This window comes from Channa argus, chromosome 17 (assembly GCF_033026475.1).
Source record: "Channa argus isolate prfri chromosome 17, Channa argus male v1.0, whole genome shotgun sequence".
Lineage (NCBI taxonomy): Eukaryota > Metazoa > Chordata > Actinopteri > Anabantiformes > Channidae > Channa > Channa argus.
This window is the reverse complement of record NC_090213.1, coordinates 11,406,927-11,426,477: the sequence shown is the minus strand read 5'-3', so window position 1 is coordinate 11,426,477 and position 19,551 is coordinate 11,406,927. Positions and strand designations below refer to the sequence as shown.

At 37.9% G+C, this 19,551-nt stretch overlaps 2 protein-coding genes across 3 annotated transcripts; one reads left to right on the top strand and one right to left on the bottom strand.

Moving 5' to 3' along the window:
* The first annotated feature begins 1,261 nt into the window (after positions 1 to 1,261).
* LOC137102540 (visual system homeobox 2-like) lies at positions 1,262 to 6,168 on the top strand. Its single transcript, XM_067482163.1, has 5 exons — positions 1,262 to 1,804; positions 2,191 to 2,281; positions 2,874 to 2,997; positions 4,261 to 4,441; positions 5,170 to 6,168. The coding sequence occupies exons 1-5, from the start codon at positions 1,375 to 1,377 to the stop codon at positions 5,481 to 5,483; spliced, it is 1,140 nt and encodes a 379-aa protein (XP_067338264.1). The 5' UTR covers positions 1,262 to 1,374; the 3' UTR covers positions 5,484 to 6,168.
* A 4,013-nt stretch (positions 6,169 to 10,181) lies between these two features.
* On the bottom strand, positions 10,182 to 18,163 carry abcd4 (ATP-binding cassette, sub-family D (ALD), member 4). Of its 2 annotated transcripts, XM_067482564.1 has the most exons (19): positions 17,803 to 18,162; positions 17,512 to 17,630; positions 17,100 to 17,227; positions 16,804 to 16,943; positions 16,610 to 16,726; positions 16,032 to 16,157; positions 15,606 to 15,656; positions 15,322 to 15,416; positions 15,122 to 15,243; positions 14,373 to 14,464; positions 14,171 to 14,260; positions 13,766 to 13,971; positions 13,262 to 13,353; positions 12,931 to 12,967; positions 12,252 to 12,301; positions 12,093 to 12,145; positions 11,822 to 11,898; positions 11,563 to 11,678; positions 10,182 to 11,258 (listed from the first exon to the last, which is right to left on the bottom strand). In XM_067482564.1, exons 1-19 carry the CDS (start codon positions 17,841 to 17,843, stop codon positions 11,157 to 11,159), a joined length of 1,854 nt encoding a protein of 617 aa, XP_067338665.1. In that variant the 5' UTR covers positions 17,844 to 18,162; the 3' UTR covers positions 10,182 to 11,156. The 2 variants fall into 2 exon arrangements, with proteins under 2 accessions (XP_067338665.1, XP_067338666.1); XM_067482565.1 differs by lacking the exons at positions 16,032 to 16,157; positions 16,610 to 16,726 and having other exon boundaries at positions 17,803 to 18,163.
* Positions 18,164 to 19,551: the final 1,388 nt, after the last annotated feature.

Here is a 19,551-nt window from a genome sequence, read left to right as displayed (position 1 = left end):
ATTTCACAATTCAGCGGCTTTAAATTTGGGCCGGGGTCTATGTTTTCTCATATGACAAGAAGCTGCAGAGGATTTCCCCTGACTTCTGTCTTTGCTGTCGCTTTCACAAATGTATGTATGCACCGAAACACCGTGTAACCCTTTAGTCAGCTTGACAGCTTTTTGTATTTGATATCAGACCTCAGCAAAAACATTTGAACCCCGGGAGGCAAAGAAATCTGTTGTTGCATTGTGCACTGGCATTTGCTCCGCTGTTTGTCTCATATTTAATTGCCACCCTGGTGTGTCCTAAATACCCTGAGCTGGGATATTGTATTCTCCATCATGTGACCCGCGAAAGAATAAAAAAGCTTGATAATCTATCAACAGATGTACAGACTGGCAGTAAAGACAAAACGTTTAGTGCGCAAATTAGAATATGCAAATGACAGTGTGAGTTATAGGGTGACGTTGTGGATGCAGCTCGAGTCTGGTGTCCTGATTATAAGACCTGATTAATTGGCTGAGGCGGGCTTGGTGTTTCTCTAAGTTGGAAGTGAAATGTTCTCATATGTGATTTGTTTATAGTTGGCATATTTCATGCAAAAAGATATTGCTTTACAGTTTGTATTGCATAATTCAGCTGCCTTGTTTTACTGTAATAGATGCAGTCTGGTATATGGCACAAGCTAAAAAAAGATCTTCAGATTCAGTTAGTGTTAATCGCTCACGTTTTCTGCTTCTCAATATTTTTGTTTTAACATATTTCACAATGACTGCGGGCAAATGAATATGATTTTTCTCAAATTTCTCCGGCTGGTTGGTCCTTAATGGAATCCCACATCAGATTAGGACATGTAGTAAACATATATTTAGCTAATTTTTTTATATTTTTGAATAATTTTATGGGCTGCAACCAAATAAATAAATAAAATAAAATAGACACCCCATATTGTCATGGTAGAAACCAAAATACTAGTTACAACAAAGTAAAACAATTTCTTTTTAAGGTGCTAAACATTGTTACAAAAAATGATTTGATGTCAAACTGAATTGCGTGAGAAAAAGCATGCTTTTAAAACACGGGGCTAATTGAGTGGTCACCGGCTTATTGGCTCCAGGAGCTTACAGAAAATTTCCTGCAAATTCGATGATGTTTGAAAAGTCATTTATTTTGTCTATTACTCCACCAAAATGATCTTCATAAGGGAGATCTTGGAAACTGAGCGTCCTCTCCCATGATGTGATTGGCTGACGCCTGTTGCCTGTTGGATAAAAAGCACAGCCGAGGAGAGGGCAGAGAAATAAAGCAGAGCGTCACTCTGCTCAATTCATCAGGGACTCGGCTTTTTTTGTTGGAGGGGAGTGTGAAACAAAAAGTGGAATCCCAAAGCCATGACAGGGAAACAGGGAGCTGTGCTTTCAGACACGGAGAATAAACAGACATCAGCTTCACAAACCAGTGTGAACCAAGGGGGACTCCTGCAGCCGCCTCCTGTGTGGAAGATGGCCCCCACAGTGCACCGGCGCACCGGCTTTGGGATCCAGGAGCTGCTCGGCCTCAACAAGGAGCCGCAGACGGCACCGAGACGGCCGCTGGAGGCTCTGCCGCACAGGGCGCATCACCTGCCCGCCAGGTCGGTCATCGGACACGGAGGTCTCGCGGTTGGCATGGGACTGCTGGGACCAGAGGGAATACACTCGTTTTACAGTCAGCCTGCTTTTCTGGAGGTGCTGTCAGAGGCGAAAAATGTGCACCTGCAGCCGCTGCACAGAGCCGCGCACATGGAGGCACAGATGGAGGCACAGAACTCCGCCAGCTCCGGTGAGTGTTTGAAATAAGGTGTCAAAGGCCTGTTGATCAAACATCAATTATTATAACGTTTTCTCTTTTTTAATATGATATTATGGTTTTAAATGCGTTTAAATTAGTGCACACACAACCTGACAAAACGCACAAGAATAAAAGGTCTCGAGCTTTGCGACCGACCGAAATAACAGCCGATAAAGTTAAATTAGGTTTTTCTTGGGTCAAATTGTATTTTTATTTTTACGTTCATTGTTTGGGCAAAGCGTTTTTATGTTTTGGCAGATATTTATAATTCTTGTCCGGTTTTGGTTCGTTACATGCGTATTTTCTATTAGGGGGCTATTTTTATTGCTTTTGTGCTTGTTTGTGTATTGAGTGGTTTATGGATTGTCACCCTACAGATTCAGATGATATGAGCCTCTCCTCTGGTGATCACAAATTCTCAAACTCATCACTGAGTCAGAACAAGAAAAGAAAGAAAAGACGACACAGGTAAATAAATTTAAAAACAGCAAATGGAATCATATCTGAAGACTTTATATCAGAAATATATTTTATAATATAAATATATGTATTTTCATGGACTACAGGACGCCTCGTGGATATTCTGCATTGGCCTTTTCGTGTCTGCAGTGATCGAGCTTTAAAAAATGTGGCCTTTGTGATGCTTAACAATAAATTTAAGAACTTTTATAATAAGGGCGTCTTTAAACATACATATCATGCTATAAGCTCTCTATAAGGAATTATCATGTGTAAAATAACCTTTCCAGTGCACGTTACCTTTTAAAATGGCATTGATTCATAAAATAAAATAAAAATCTTACAGTGGCCTTATGTGTGTACAGGATTCAGTAAAAAAATTTACTTGGTATTGTACAATACATTAAAATTGATACAGGCTAATTTTATTATGAGTCACATTGTATAATTGTATTAAAATTATTAATTTTTTATATAGTCAATTTAAAAATGAGGACATTATTTAAATTAAAATACATTTGTGAATAACTGACGCCATTAACTGAAATGATTGAAAAGCAGTTGTGAAAAGACTTTGATAAATGATTCCTTTTGTCTGCAGAACCATTTTCACGTCCCATCAGCTGGAGGAGCTGGAGAAAGCTTTCAATGAGGCCCACTACCCAGACGTGTATGCCCGGGAAATGCTCTCCATGAAAACTGACCTGCCAGAGGACAGAATACAGGTGGGGAGAACACAGAAGTAAACCCAATCGGCATGGGTTAAGGGAGGAAACCTTCTTAACAACAAAGTGTGTTATCCAAAATCACCCTGATATTTTGTTTAAGTGCTTAAGACAGATTTTTCACACAGTAGGGAAATACTGAGGCGGACAGACAGGGCCACCGGTCATGTCCATCACCTTCCTCACAACGCGTCTTGCCTCCACATTAGCCACGTTCACGCTCTCGGTGTAACTTTTCAGGTCGTTGCCTGTGACAGACAGGCCGCAGCCTTGAAATCAAATAATAACTACATAGAAATTAATTAGCAGAAGTCAGTGGTTGAGCAGAGGGCTCGGCCCGGCTGCTATGAGCATTTTAATTTCCCGTGATATTTGAAAGCCTGTCTCCCATCGATTGGGCCTGGAAATTAACTTATTTTTCAATCAGCCTCTTCGCCCCCAGGGTCACCTCTAGCATGAAACACACACACACACGCACACGCACACACACACAGTGAAGACACAAACGTCATCCACACTCACACCGCTGCTGTCAAAAGGCTCGATTGCTCATCTGAGGCCATTTTTTTTTTTATGAGATGATGGCTATCATCACATCTACCTGAATAGCTTTCCAGGTTCGGCTTTGATCACTTTTAATTTCAGGTTTGCAAAATACAACACACCCACCCGCCCACACACGCCCCCACATCATTCCTTTAGGATGCTCATTTTTTTTCCCCCCGTTTTTCCTCATCTATATTCGTAAGCTTGCTGGAGATATTACTCTATCTGGCTAAAAATCATTAGATGTATTTGAGGAATCAGAAGGAAGATACTTCAGGCACACTCACTCCACAAAGAGGACAAGTTGAAGATAAAGCAAAGAAATATTAAATACATAATTTCAAGGTTTGTGGAACCTTTGGAGTGTATATACTGTACTATTAAATTTATGGACTTAAATTTGACATAGTAGTGTATAGTAGATTTTCACAAGCTTTAAGCAACAAGAGTCAGGGAAACTTTAGTGATAAAATGAAAAGGCACTTTTTCATTGTGGTTTGTAAATATTAAAGATCCCCTGGTCTTGTACTCTAAACTTGTCATAGACTCCATATCTAATATCCTTGTTTAAAAAGTCCTTAAATGCCGAAAAATCACGAGACCGTGAATAAGAAAATATTTTTGAATTGAACACATCTGAGCACAACCTGTAAGCATTTCTGCAAATATCGACTGTGCCACAGAAACTTAACCCTTGCCTGCCTTTCATCTCTAAAGGTGTGGTTTCAGAACCGCAGGGCCAAGTGGAGGAAAAAGGAGAAATGCTGGGGCCGCAGCAGCGTGATGGCAGAGTACGGCCTGTATGGAGCTATGGTCCGTCACGCCATCCCACTGCCTGAGTCAATCCTCAAGTCTGCCAAAGATGGCATCACCGACTCTTATGCACCATGGTTGCTTGGTGAGTAGCTTAAGAATTGTATTTTTTAGATGACACCCGTCTTTTCCCCACAGATGAAATTTTGTCACAGATCAGATGTGTAAACACTACAAAAAATGATGGCTAAGCTTTTTTCAGCTTAGGGTTCTGGTTTTAGGTGCTTCATGCTGAATAACTATCACAGCTTACAGATCAGAACTGTTGGTAATGTTGTGACCTAAAACATGTCTCATAATTTTTTTTCTTATCTGTTGGACATTAAGGCAAGAATAAAAATACAAAATGTATCACTTCATTTAAAACAGGGATTGAGATGTATTCTTACAATAGAAAACAGGAGTTAAGTCCTGCTCATGTTAGGAGCCAATAAAAGTGTCAAGAAAGGGTACCAGTCGATAATGGTGATAATCCTACTTCATCAGGGAAGATTAAACCAAATCTCCTCTTTCACCGCATGTCAATTGATTTGTTTAAATCAATCAGGTGAATCTAATTGAATAAGAGGTTCTAACATCCATCTTATTAACGTATGTGGTTTGTCTTCATTCTATTTTGGTAAATACGGTTGCTTTTTATGAGCAATAGTGTTGTGGTTTGTTTTTTTTCTATTTGGACATCAAAGCACTTAAATACACAAAAGCATAAAAGGATACTGTAAAAACCTCCGGCACCTCCTCGTGCCATTGTAGGGACATTGTCTAAGTCATTAGACACAATTAATAATTAAAAATATTGCCACTTCCCTTCAGGAATGCACAAGAAGACCGTTGAAACCTGTCCCAGCAATCCAAGCAGTACGACACCAACACCAGCACAGGAAAAACCAGTAGAGAAAGTACTGGAGGATAACAAGGAGAAACAGAGGAAGGACACTAACTCCCCAATTTCCAAAGAGGAACTGAGGGAGAACAGTATTGCTGCACTGAGAGCAAAGGCGCAGGAGCACAGTGCCAAGATGCTCGGGACAGCTTCAGACAGACCGTCCGACCACATAACACATCAAGAGGAAGGGGAGGACAAGACAACGGAGAAGGAAACAGCAGGAGGAGGTGGAGAAGCATAATTGACATGGCTGCAGGATACAGACTGATGGTGAAATACCTGCAGAACACGTCTCAAAGACAGAGGTCTTGCTGCTGCAGTCAAAAGGCAGAGTTAATTATAAGCACAAAAACAAAAGATTAACTGTCCTTTCTGCACTCAAACGTTCCTGTCGGGTAACTGAACGGGTTATTTGGCTCCATTTAACTTTGTTTAATAAGAAAATATTTCTTTCTCTACCTACCAAAACTGTACATTGACAGGTTTAAGCACTGTATTGTTTTTCTGAACACTGTAAGAAAATGTTCAAACATTGAGCTGAATGATACACAACAGCTGCAAAATATACTTATTTGGTCCGAAATGGACAAATCTTACAGCTCTGTGACATGGCAGCTTGCATCCAAATTGGGTTCAAGCCCTCCCATCAGTCAGCTTGTTGAGGAAAACCCAGACTCTTTGCCTGGTCTAGATGTTTCCGGTGGGAGCTGACTGTGACCTTTGACCTCTGTCCTGTGATGACTTATTTAATTTATACTGATATTCATACAGTGGTCCCTACATTATTTGTTCAGCTCTTCCAACATGTGTGACGTAAATATTTAAAATATTGAACAATTAATACTGTGTAATTATGTAAAGTTGACATTAATGTGTTTGTCTTTGTTTAAATGTAACTGTAGACTAATTAAAACTTTTTAAAGCTCCCCTTCACTCAAATGTGTTTTAATTTTTCACTTCCCTGATGATTGAGATTCACTGCAGAATGTCTGTGCAGAGTTTACATATTTTTAACATCATTGTTAAATGTTTGGATTCTTGCATCTCCCAAAAACTTTTTTTCACCTGCGCTATGTAACTCAAAATGTTACATTGTTTTCCTGCAGTTACAAAATATGATTTCTACAAATAAATCAATTAAACTTGACTGCTATGCAGAGAGTGCTATAGGAAGAGGTGGTGTGTGAGCCAGCTGCTTTAGACTTGCCTGCTGTGTGCTGCACTGCCACACAAGAGAAACATCTGCACCGTTATGTGTGGAACAAATATTTTCTTATCGCACACTTCATAGTTTCAGTTTAGGCCTTGTTCAGCCAAAATTTGATCCATAATCCAGTGTCCAACCATCTGCAGAGGAAATTCCAGCCCGTTTGCAGCAGATTAGGAGTTTTACAAAAATGGTGCCCTAGTTTTACTATGCCATATTTATATAATGTATAATATAATTGTATAATGTTATTTTTGTCGTCATCTCTTGAATATACAAATTTTCTTTCAGCTCCTCCTCCTTCTCCACAGAACCACTGCAAAGTTGGAAAGCACCTTTGCTTTACCTTGACCCAGGTATGAACATCAGCAAATGTATTTATCAGATGAAAAATTGATCTTTCATCCATTCGTGAAAAAAACTAACAAAAAAAATATGTTTATGTTAGTTTTTTTGGTTTTGTGTAAAGTTTAATTTGCCAGCAGCTTGTGTGACTCAAGCTGTTCTGGTCTTTCTGCAGGTGGTGGGCTCAGTGTTACTGAGCATGGCATGCAGCATGGGAGTGGAACTGTGGCATGTATGGTGACAGGTGCTGTCCTGCTTTGGACAGCTGGTAGAAATCCGGTAACTGTGAATACACCCAAGTGTAAAAAGTATTATCTATTTTAACCTTTTTAACACGACACTAATGTGTCAGTTGGTAATGCCAAATGATGGTATTCATATGTTAGATGATAGAAATGAATAGGTTCTTTTTCTACTTCAAAGCCACTCTGAGATGTTAGTAAAGGATAAAATGCCATATTCATCAAAGGGCAGAAATTAACATTTATTGTTTCACACTAACCTGTTAAGTAGCTTTTAGATTTGCTTCTCGCATGTCTGTGACCGTGCAATGCTGCTGACAGCGGCAATGTTGTCGGACAAACTGAATAGGTTCTTCGGCCTACAGTCCACTGTTCATCATTCGTCTTCATCGTCGGTCTGTCTTTACCCATAATTACAATCTGACCTCTAATCTCTCTTTTGTATAATTTCAGGAACAATTAAGCAAGTTGTGGTCACTATACTCTTGGTTTTGCCTTATGTTGTGAGTATTACAGTAATAATTTATCACTAATTCCTCTGGGCCGGTTAAGTAACTCTTCCTCCAACACAGCAGCTAAAACAGCACTTTAACAATAACGGTTACATCTCATGGTGACTGTCGTCATGTGTGGAGTAAATAAATGTGTTCAGACGATAAACACCATTACATACAGAGAGCAAAAACATTTTTTGTATTCTTTCTGAAGTTTCATTTCCCTCCCAGTTGAATCTAGTTGAACGTGAACTCTACTAATACCAGTAGAAGTTCAAGTAGGAATAATTCCTTCCTTTGCGGTTTGTCAAATGCTCACATTTACCAGTTGAAGTTCAGAAACATTTTTACGGCAGACAACAGAATTTGTAGCCATGCCACAAAATAGATTGCAGCTGTCTTAAGAGACTGTTTAGGTATTTCTCTGTCAAATGAGTCTGCTTATTGTAGTATTAAGAAATAGAACTTGATTTGTAAAACATAAAAAAAAGATTTGTGATCCACATGGAAAAAAACAGTATTGTGTAAATACTGACAGAGTACAATATTTATTTATTTATTTATTTTTTGTCCTCTCAGCTTATCCCGTGAGTTCAGGGTCGCGGATCAATATAACGATGTTAAATACAGAAAATACAGCAAATTTATTTGAGTAAAAAGGTCCTTAAGCCATAGAAAAGTAGTGATGTCATTAAAAAAATAACCATTTCTCTACAAATGTAGCTTACGATGAGACATAACATGCTGACATGTCCCATGTCAAATCTGCTGGTTTGCTGATAAAATTGTTTATTTATATATGTTTTGTTTGTATGAACCCAGGATCTGATGGACACTGTCTCGTTTTCAGGCCCATAATTAGACTGAGTAATGTCCAAATGTAGCAAAAGTGTAATTACCAGACAAATGTCAAAAATCTATAATTGATGATAATTAAATATCCGAGAATCATGAGCTCGAGAATTACAGACACAGATATGACCCAAATACCCTACTTCACTAAAAACGCTTATGTTGGCATGTAATTTTCCTGGATCAGTGTTTCCAATTAGGACTAAGTGGCATTATTCATAAATGCCATTTGGTTGATCTGGGAACAAGTAGCCTGTTTAGAGGGAAAATTCAGTCTTCATCCGCTGTTGGCATACAGATCGTATAGGACTAAAGAGGTGAGGATGCAAAAGCACAGGAAGTGGAAAGGCTTTGCGGCATCTAACAGCAAGAACGTATCTATACATATCTATATGTGAAGTCTTTGAAGAATTTATTTGAAGGAATAACTTAACATTTTCACTTTTTAGCCAAATATAAAGCTGCTACAGTACAGTAAAACACCAGGTAGCTCATCCTAACAACTAAAATCATGAAAGAAAATTGATAGCCCCAACTCTCCAAAGTTCAGAGTTTAGAAGAGAATCTCCTAAAGTGTTGATAATTTACAGTTGATTTAAACATGTTGCTAATGCTATTGTTGGATCATCTGCTGTATCCTACTTTATCACGGGTCTCCTCTGCTGCTTCAGACACTGTTGCCACCAACACTATGAGGCAGATTTACCAGAGGCCCGGAGGTCGAGACAAGCCTGATTGCGTTTAATTTATTTAGTATGACTGCAATTCCAAAATCTACCTTTATAGCAGTGAGAAAGGTGCGAACCAAACTCAATTTTCATTTTCATTGGACTTTTTTTTCCCTGCGCTGCTTCACTATATCCTCTTGGTCTTGAAATCTGGTGTTTTAGCTATTTCAGGGAACACATAGCCTACTAATCTAGTTACAGTACGTACAATCTGTACTAGAATAAAACCAGTCTTATCCTTGAAAAGTGCACATGCTCATAATCTGCCTTATTTTTGTGTGTTCTCAGAGAGGGGTGGCATCTGCACGGCTAAAAGCCTTTAGACCCAAACTCAGACTGGCCAATCAATGGCTATGAGAGATTTTTTTTCTTTGGGCATGAAGCCAGCCCCCATCGACACTGAGGTGTGTGTGTGGCGTGCCACCCTGCAAATGTTGCTTGGCTGGGAACAACCCAGAGGAGAGGGTCAGATTAGGATTATAAAATGGTCACCAGCTGTGTCACTTTTGATACAATCCTGCTCCCTCCCATCAGTCTCACTGTACTCATGCCAAACACCCTAGAAAAAAAATCTGTCACAATACTTTGTGGGATTGCAGCTGTTTTTGAAATGCACAGATTGTGCAGACAGTTGGATGGACGTCTCTGAGCTGATCTGTCTTCCTCCCTCTTAACACAAAGATCCACCCAGCATTTGGACAGCTACAGCCCTCACAGGGCTTACTGTGGCACTCCTGTCATTTTTTAGAGCGGTCCTAGTGGAAAGCTACCTAAAATATAAATATTAATTAATAAGCAATGACGTTAGTTCTTGACTCACTATTAATCTTATAGAATTGCATGATGTGCTCAAGAAAAACAAATTGCGTCTCTCAAAGACAACCTCTCTCTGTAAATCTCTCCATCTTTATGCCCATAATTTACTTTTTACCTGATCACCTTGATGGTACCATCAACCCCAGTGGTCACAGCATAAAGAAAGGACATAGTAGTAAGGTCACTGATAAGCACATTACTTGGTAAATTTAAAGGCTCAAATCATGTACACACACACACGCACACACACAGTAGTTGATGGTTATGTGATAATGAATTTCACAGTTGTTCATTTTAATGCCCACAGCAACGCTGTTTTTCCAGTGCAAGTACATTACATTCAAAAACAATATCTCAAATTTAGTACAAATTTCACAGCATTCACTGTAACGGGCTTTATTAGGCATTCAAGACTGATTAATCAAAGGCAGTTTTTAATTAAAAACTCAAGCAGCTAAACTGTAATTTGTACTGATGACCATTATGTGATTCCTGCAGCCACAAAGATGTTTTATAAATGTTCTTATTATCTGACTAACTCTAAATAGTAATAAATTCAAGTTGCTCTGTTCCATTAAACCAGTTCTATAACTACAGTTGAAAAATTCTTTAACCTTTGGTGTGCCTAGGCATTTCACATCATTTTTCCTAGAACTGTATATTATCTACATGCAGTTTCCTCTTGGAAAGATTTGAGCTTAGTCACAGTTAATTAGCAAGATCACAAAAATAATATTTACAATAACATTACTCATGTAGTAAGTGTGAAATTAATAAAAAGAAAACAATTGTAAAATCATATAAAAGCTACCCTTAATTTACTAAGTCTTGATTGTGCTTGTTTATGTGAAATCAATTTTCCTATCAGGTCGTTATCCAAAAGATTTATTTTCAAAGTCTTAAAATCCAGATCTTATTTGGTGTCCAACCCAAAAGCCTCCTCCATCATCCTGTTTGGAAAAATGCTGAACTCACACCCATTTTCTTCTTCTTGTTCCAAAAAAAGCTACATATAAAACGTTATACACTTAAACTACTGTTACTAAAGACATGAGTACATACATAAATAAATACACACTGGATGTGTATATTTGCCTCCAATGGAGACACTGTGTTTAGGTACCTTATTGAGGAGCACTTAAATGACCATGGAAGTGAAGAGTGTTTTTGTTGATGTCTTCAACACTGATGCTTCTTGCATGTCCCTGTCTCAGAGGATCCACTCTGTGGTCACATGGTTTCTTCTCTGTTATTAAGGCTCCCACTGCCTCCTTTTAACTTGGTCAACTCCCATGCCCCTCCTCCACACAGTTTCAACTGAACATCATGATACTGTTAGATACAGAAAGACAGAGTTATGTTCTTCATAGAGTTATACAGATTGGAGAGCAAGAACTCTGTAAGAGGAATGTAGGAAATGAAGGCCCTAAATAATTATGGACTAACCAGCAGAGACCAAAACTAAACAAAAGAAACACAAACTCTGCTTTAGGCCTCTGTATCATTATTTAAAAGGTGATTTCAGATCATTTGATCTTTATCTCGCTTTAATCCTCTGCTTACTGCTTCTCAAAAGTAAATAGAAATAGTTTAAATGTCAATGCATTTTGTTTTTGGGACACATGAATCACTCTACCTTTTCCAAGCTGCTGCGGTGTCCTAGAGTGACCAAAGTCATGCCCAGCTGTTTACAGGTTCGATACAGCTGTGCCTCTGCTTCTTCAGTCAAAGCACTAGTAGCCTCATCTAACACTGCAAAAGAACAGGAAAAAAACACCTCAGATTTCTTCATCCACTGAAAAATATAATTGTGTTGTTATTTGAGGTGAAAGGAAAAGAGCTGTGTATAACTTGTGATGGTTTCATAAATATTTAACAAAAGGTCCATAACACACCTGCATATTTAGGCTGCAGGTAGAAAAGTCTTGCAAAGCAGAGACGCTGCATTTCACCTGGAGACAGAACGTCATACCTGCAGAGGAAAAAACAGAGCACTCTGCATTGTGGAGCACAAGACATTTAAACTGTAAATACCTTTAAACTATGGAAGAAAATTAAAACTAAAAAAAGCAGCTCTTTTCTGCTCAATTAAGAGCCTGTAAATGTGTTAGAGGAGTGAGATAACTGATCTGAGTAGATGGTGTACAGTAACACTATTGTCTTTACCAGTTCCAGTCCACCTTTTTGTCCAGCCCACCTGACCGTTTCAGGAGATTCGACTAGAGAACAGATATAACTCTGATTAATGATCAGTGTGTATGATGAAATATGAAACAAACAATTTAGAAAGTTTACAGGAGTACATGGAGCAAGGAAAGCACTCACCACACCAGCTAGTTCCAGGAATTGTATAATTCTGTCATCGTCCACTGTCCCTGGAAACATAACATAACTGTCCTCTCAAATTACCAATTATCTCAGTCACTCTCCAAGGTAGAATCATCTCAAAGTTGAAAATGAAAAACACAAACTATATTTAGACTGATAAATATTGTAAAAGATATGTTTTTTTCATTTGTCCTTTTAGATTATCCTGTGACTTCAGGGTCGCCACAGTGGATCATTTGCCTGCATGTTGATTTGGCACAATTCTTCCTGATACGACCCTCCCCGATTTCTACCGAGCTTGGGACCAGCACTGCGCAGCTGGGGATGGGGATGGGCTGTTGGGGGTTCAGTGTCTTGCTCAGGGACACTTCGGGCACTCTACCAACTGAGCCACTGCCGGTGTAAATATTGTGAACAATATGTGTTCTTAAATTTCTTCTGAGATCCCTGATTTATTTTTTGGTGATTAATCAAAAAACATCCTGCTGGCAGATAACATTCAAAATAACCTTGCTGAATGTTTTCAATCTATTAAAATGTTTACTGGTTACATGTACTTTGATTTATATTATGTGTTTTTGACAGAACCAACTGTGATTAAGTGAATTCATATTTATATTTGATTACTGCTCTGGTAAACAGATACAGTTTAGATTCAGAGTCAGAATTATGATACCTGATGCAGGGTAAATGTCCTTCAATGGGTAGATCACCTGTTAAAGAACAAAACATACCTAATAAATTCCCATGTAACCTTTTTTTTAAGTCCAGAAATGTTATCGTTTTTACAAAACTTGCAATCTGCTAAAATACAGCAAGAGGATAAATTAAAGGAAAGAAACTTGCAAAGGAACATTATGGTGGCCCTGAGGGCTGTCATGTAGGAAAACACACAAGCAAAACGACAAAAGACAAGAAAGCAAAGATGTGTCTATTTGCATGAGGTTTGTTGCAATATGTTGACTTCTCAGGGCCATTGCAGGAAAACATTAGAATAGACAACACACCTGTTCACGCAGCGTGCCATCAGTGAGGTATGGTTTCTGTGGCAGAAAGAGGGTTCCTCTGGGCCCAAAACATGTGGTCATCTGGACATATCCTGCAGAAAAGGAACACAAGGGGGACAATCATAGAAAGTGTCATAAAACTATTGATATGTACACACCACAGACTGCAATCTCATATTTGTAATCTGTTGATGGGCACAGTTAGTAAAGTTAGTAAAATCTTAATTGTAAATGAAATATGATTTATAATGAACAAGCAAAAGCAAAAAAAAAAAAAAAAATCGAATCACTGATATAAACACAGGAACGGCTGTCAGAGATGTTCAACTAGACAAATCTCAGAAGGGACGACGTCATCACATAATATGTACTTTAATTAAAACTTTAAAGTCAGAGGCCCTCAGTGTCCTGAAATTGACCACCTGGCATACCTCCACTCACATTAAAACTAATCAAACTTCATTCTTTTCTTTTCCTCTGACAGCAGTCTAACTGCTCTCTCACCACTATGCGCCTCCCAGAGCCGGTTGAGGACCCTCAGTAGTGATGTCTTTCCAGTGCCTGTGTTTCCTACAATCAGAAGATGAGTTCCCTGAGTAATTTTTAGACTCAAGTCTTCCACGAGAAGCTGGTCTGAATAAGGAGACTTGTATGAAAGATGGTCCAGGATGAAGGCAGTGTCCAGTGGCCCTGCATGGACATTGAAGTCACTGTGTGGAAAAATTAATTTAAAAATCAAGGAATATGTGTAGACTGAAAAGCTTTTCTAATTGCACGTTACTCATCTTGTTTTTTAATCTGTAATCATAGCCACTTGTGCTATCTCTTGACACTCCGTCTGTTACTTTAATCAATGTGATTATGCTTTTTTCTTGCAGCAATAATTAATATAAAATTGTTCACACAAACCTGTCAAAGTCATAGCTTTCCCCTGATGCTGGGTCATAGTCACACTGCTTGCAGAGAATGTCGTCCATCACCTCCCTCAGCTCTCCAATCCTTACCACAACACACACACACAGATTCAGAGATAAAAAGGGGGATGACATGCACAAACATTGCGGTCATCATCTGTCCTCCAGGAGTCGAATTTAAATATGCAGTGTGATACCTGTGGGTGTATCCAGCCACATCTGACAGAGTGGTTGACAGGTCTATTAGCTGTGTGAAGCCATTAATCAAGTAGATGCACACAAAGGCATTCTGCATTCAAAAAAGGAGAAGTATTAACCAGCACACATAGACAGTAAATTAAGAGATAAGAGTATTTTTAAAAACATATACAAAGAACAAAGGGCAGGGAAATGGCACTGGAGGAAATTAGCATTAAAAAACAAAACAATAATACAGGTTGGGCATGAAAATTTACATTTGCCCATGTGTGTTTGTGACAGTTATGAAGGCTACTCCTGCTTCTTAAGCCTTTGAAGTAGTCTGACGCTAACTGCAGGAATTTATCTCCAGAGAGGCTTTGCTGCCATCTAGTGGTTAAATTAGAAACACATTTACAGCAGTTTTGTAAAGTGAAATTGTACAATACTATAACATTTCCTTGTCTTTTATGTAAATCAAAAAATAATAATTGTAGCTATTTAGAAGCATTTTGTATCATTTCTTATTTAGGGCATTTCTTTAAAAATTCTTTCTTAAAAATGTTTCTTAATTCTTTCTTAAAAATGTTTCATTCCTGCATTTCAGTTCCTTTTTTCTAAAATTTCTCAATGTCAGACCGTGAAAGTGCTTCTACATTTTGACAAATCAAATCAAGGTCTTCATTGTTCAGACATAGTTGTCCCACCTTTGTGTTTCAGGAAGGCTACATTGTTCACCAACTACAATTTCTGGAAAATAAAGACTAACCTTACTGATAAGTGCACTGAGCTCTCCTGGACTGAGATCATTATAGATACCAGTGAAGATGGGAATGGCGATTATAATGTAGCTGAGGAAACCTCCGAGGTAGTCAAAGGTGTTCACCCCAACTGAGAGCAGAGAGGTCACAGGTTAACAATATAGACTTTAATATGAGTCAGTGTGTGTTGAATGTAGGATGATCTTACTATAGAGCCAGAGTTCTTTGTTTATTAGATTCTTTTGAGTTTCTAACAAAGCCTGCAGTCTGCGGTTCGTCCTCATGTGTTCCACTTTACCAGCTCTATAAATACAGACATCAGAATTTGTTTCAACTTGCTCTAAACCTCAGAGCCACATATTACTCTCTTTGTCAACAAGTGATAGAGTTTCTCCTTAGTATAAAATTTCTAGCAATGTCTGCATCTTCCTGTGTAGCAACCCCTGCCTGCAATATAGCTGTAAACAAAACTGTCAAATTAAAGCATTTCACCTGTAAAAAGCTGCAGACTCTGCATTGACACGGATTTGCATGTGCTTGAATCTGGGGATAAAAAAACAGATGTTTGTTTCAAAATGTGTTTCACTTTCAAAAACTTTAAGCTTTAAACACAGAATTCTCAGCACCAAACCACACTGGTTTAATGCCTAACAGATTAAATTACAATTCCCCTTCAGGGAAAGACATTGAAAGCTGACACATATCCTGTTATTGAGGTAAACGGCACTGGGCCAAGGACTACAGAACCTTCCTGTTAACAAAGGGGAAGGATCTGTAGTCTGCCAAAATTAGCATCAAATAAAGTTATAAAAATACTAAACCACTACATTAGACTTTGGGTGAAACACCTGTCGACTGGCCATTTAGGTCAATTGTGTTTTCTCAAATCTTATTCACAAAGAGCATAACAAACTTTACCTGAAGTCTCCCTCTAGTTTTTCTTGCTCAAACAGAGTTGACACAATAGGCCCCATAAGGATTTTATTGGCAATGGTCCCGATCACAAAGTAACCAAAGATACTCACAGGACCGATCCAGCCGGTGCTGCAAAAGAAGGAAATTTTATTTAAAGAGCACCTTTTAAAAATGCACAAAAAGATTCACATAGAGAATTATAACAATGTTAAATTAATTAATTAAAACATGACGCTATATATAATGCCATAAATACTAACATAAAATTATTTAAAATTGAATAGTGTAGTGTCAATTTAATAACGTGCAGAAATCAAAGAAAACTAAATGTAACAGAAAGCAACAGCAAACTTTTTTGCCTCCACTTAAATTTGATTACTGTAGCAACAGACACAATGTTTCTGTTATTCTTAACTGTTCAGGACACTGAAACATTCACTAACGACAAATTTTAAAAGGGGTACTATGATAACATGTGCAAGTGCCCAGCACTTTGTGTTTTCGATGCGACTTCTTCTTTTGAGCCGTTGGTAAATGTTGTAATATGAAAGTGAATGTTGCCACAGTACTCTGAAACTCACCTGTAAAAGCAGTGATAGGTGTAGTAGGCCAATGTGAATGGTGATACAATCAAGCGACTGGCCATTGTGCTCATCTGTTTACACAACCTCTCAACATCCTGACTGATCCGCTGGTCTCTGAAAGGCAGATAATAAACATGTGTTATGTGCTATGAAATAATAAGACTAAAAAGAAGGGAACCATTTAGACTTACGGGTTGTCTATGTCTTCTCTGAGTACGTTGATAGTATAATAGACTCTGCACTGGAAGTAGGACATATGGAGGCTCTCAGTTAGTGTCTTCCTCCAGCTAACATACATCTGATTGCAAATGTACTGGTCAAGACTTTTCAACTGGGAAAGAAAAACACCAAGGTCACATGCATCAGAGATGTTTCTGTGTGTTATGGCAGCAATTAAAAATCAAATACGATGTCATAAAATAACTTGGCCCCCTTCTGATTGCATCAACTTTTGCAATCAACTTACTGAGGCGTTGCATCAACTTACTGAGGAGTTGAGTAAAATGAGCACCATAGCTTTGCCCACCAGACTCTTGAAGCCAGAGAGGTCTTTGTCTGCCAGAACATTGTAGAAATGGCTGGGGAGGATACCCACTTGGTAAATGATCAGCTGTTCTAATGGCAGAAATAAAACGAGTTAGCAAATTGTTGGAAGGCTTATACAGTAAAACAGCATAGGACAAATAGGCACTTTGAACTTTGAGCTTGGGGTCAGCAGAAGACGGTATGTAGTCTTTTGCTCTCAGAAGTGCAGCTTTACAATGTCACAAAAAACATTATCCTACAGGCGGTGAATGTGTCACATGTTTATTAGATGCACCTTCTCATTGCCATTTGAAAACTTGCTTGATCTGATTTCCCCCCTTTGTCTGTCACAAAGCTGCTGTGCAAGCAGTTACCTGTCAAAGTGACTACAAGCAGCGTCTGAAACATCAGGACACTCTGATTGGTCCATGATGGAAACAGGACCTTCTGGATGTTGCAGAACCTCTGAACAAACGTCCAGTCTAATTTTGGTCTAAGGGGAATGACAAAAAGTTAGAAAATTGCAACTTGTAATTCTATTACATGCTTAATGCCCTGCCTGAATTAACTACAGTGGAAGAGGAGAAATGGGAAACTCTTGCTTTTTAACTAAAGTTCACTAAGGTTAACTAGTACCACATCAAACTGCCTACACACAGTTTTACCTTTTTGTTCCTCTGTCATTCGACTTTTCCAGATGAGGCATCAGCACTATTGGCAGTAGATTTTTTTTTTTCCAGAAAATTAAGTTCACATAGGTTTGTCGAAAGTTTAAGCAAACATTACCGGGCAGGTCAAGCTAACTTCTGCCTAACGCTCGATCAGACACAATAACATTAACCTAGGTTCAGTTAACGTTAGCAAAGAAATTAACAGGTATCTTAACCACTGTTAGTCACGAACAAGTCGATCTATGAAATACCTGCTTTCTTTATATCTTTATGCTTCAATAAAAAGAATAAATTCTGACATACTCTAACCCAAACTTACTCCCTTCCTACACAACTATCAAATGACATGGAGATGACTGTTTTGGTTCGTAAAAATAAAAGTCCAGACATCCGGTTTTCTCACGTTTCCGAGATATTTCAAAATAAAAGTTGGCTACATTTAGCGCCTGTGATTGGAGAGGTTGGAGTGCAATTTTCGTTACAATCAAGTCTCTAAAAACACAATTACTAGAAAGTATTTGCCATATTTGTCATCTTTGAGAGTTTGTTTGAATTTGACATCACCAAAGTGAAATAAGTAATAATATATAATAATATATAATAATAAATAATAATAAGAAATATTTATACCCATTTGAAAGGATTTGTTTTACTAGTGTGTGGCTCCCAACATTGTTGGTGGACTAATTTTACTTAAAAAGTACTCATAGTAACATCTAATACCTAAATTTGAGTAAGTACTTCCACTTTTCTATAACTATTGTTGTATTGTCTTTGCAACACTAGTATTTCTAAAACTGCTTCAAAATAAAAGTTTCCCTTGCATTATGTCTTACCTAAACCTTCTCCAGATTTTGCAGGCTTTTTATGACTAAATGGCAATTGCATGTGCACGATTCTTTCGCAAAGCATCCATGTATAAATGTATTACAATAAATATATCTGATTATGTTTTCCTGTATTTTGTGTTCACCTTAGGTAGTACATTTCACTAAGACTGACAAAAATGCAACCAATTATTTTTTAATGAAGGTAATAATGTTTTTTATGTATGATTATTTTGGATAATGTAGATAAACAGGTGTTTGTTTTATGCGACTAGTTCAATAAAATATCAGTATGGACATATATTCCCATTTTTATAATACATTCGGACAGCACCAAAAAGTGTATCCTCTTCACCAGCACCTCTCTAAAAAATAAAGGGAATCATATCCAAACAACCACACTGTTTAGACAAAAAAGAAAAAAAATACAGCCAAAAAGGAGAAGCTTTTTACACCCCAAAAACCAAAAGTCTACTTGAATGATGACTCGTTAAGGAAAAGAATCAATCACAAAAGGAATGTTTTTACCAAAGAAAAATGAATTCTAATTCAGGCAACTTGATTATTGATTTAGGTGCAGATAATAGGCCATCAACCAAAGTTCAACTTACAACAGCAAAAAGAAAATCTTTTTATTAAGCTGAATGTACATGTGACTTACAAGCCAGATAAAGACTTTATCTAAGGTGCTCAAAGGTTAAACATGAACCAAATGTTCTATGTGGTTTAGAAACACATAAAATGCACATTAAAAATATGCACAGGACAAATCCCCTCACTACTGACCTTTTGTTTTTTGAACTATCAAAACTAAAATTCTAACTAAATTTCTAACTAAAATTGTCTCTAGTTACAGAGCAGTATATATTTTTTGGTTTTGTTTGTGATGTATGCAAAAAAATGGGACTTCTTGGTA

Excerpts from the sequence above, each read along its gene's own strand:
- LOC137102540 (XM_067482163.1), top strand. The coding sequence starts at position 1,375 with ATGACAGGGAAACAGGGAGCTGTGCTTTCAGACACGGAGAATAAACAG. Across the intron at positions 2,282-2,873 it reads AGAAAGAAAAGACGACACAG|AACCATTTTCACGTCCCATC; the intron begins GTAAATAAATTT and ends TTTTGTCTGCAG. Across the intron at positions 4,442-5,169 it reads TTATGCACCATGGTTGCTTG|GAATGCACAAGAAGACCGTT; the intron begins GTGAGTAGCTTA and ends ACTTCCCTTCAG.
- abcd4 (XM_067482564.1), bottom strand. The coding sequence starts at position 17,843 with ATGCCTCATCTGGAAAAGTCGAATGACAGAGGAACAAAAAG. Across the intron at positions 12,968-13,261 it reads ATGGCACGCTGCGTGAACAG|GTGATCTACCCATTGAAGGA; the intron begins GTGTGTTGTCTA and ends GTTCTTTAACAG. Across the intron at positions 11,679-11,821 it reads CCTGCAGCCTAAATATGCAG|TGTTAGATGAGGCTACTAGT; the intron begins GTGTGTTATGGA and ends GTTCTTTTGCAG.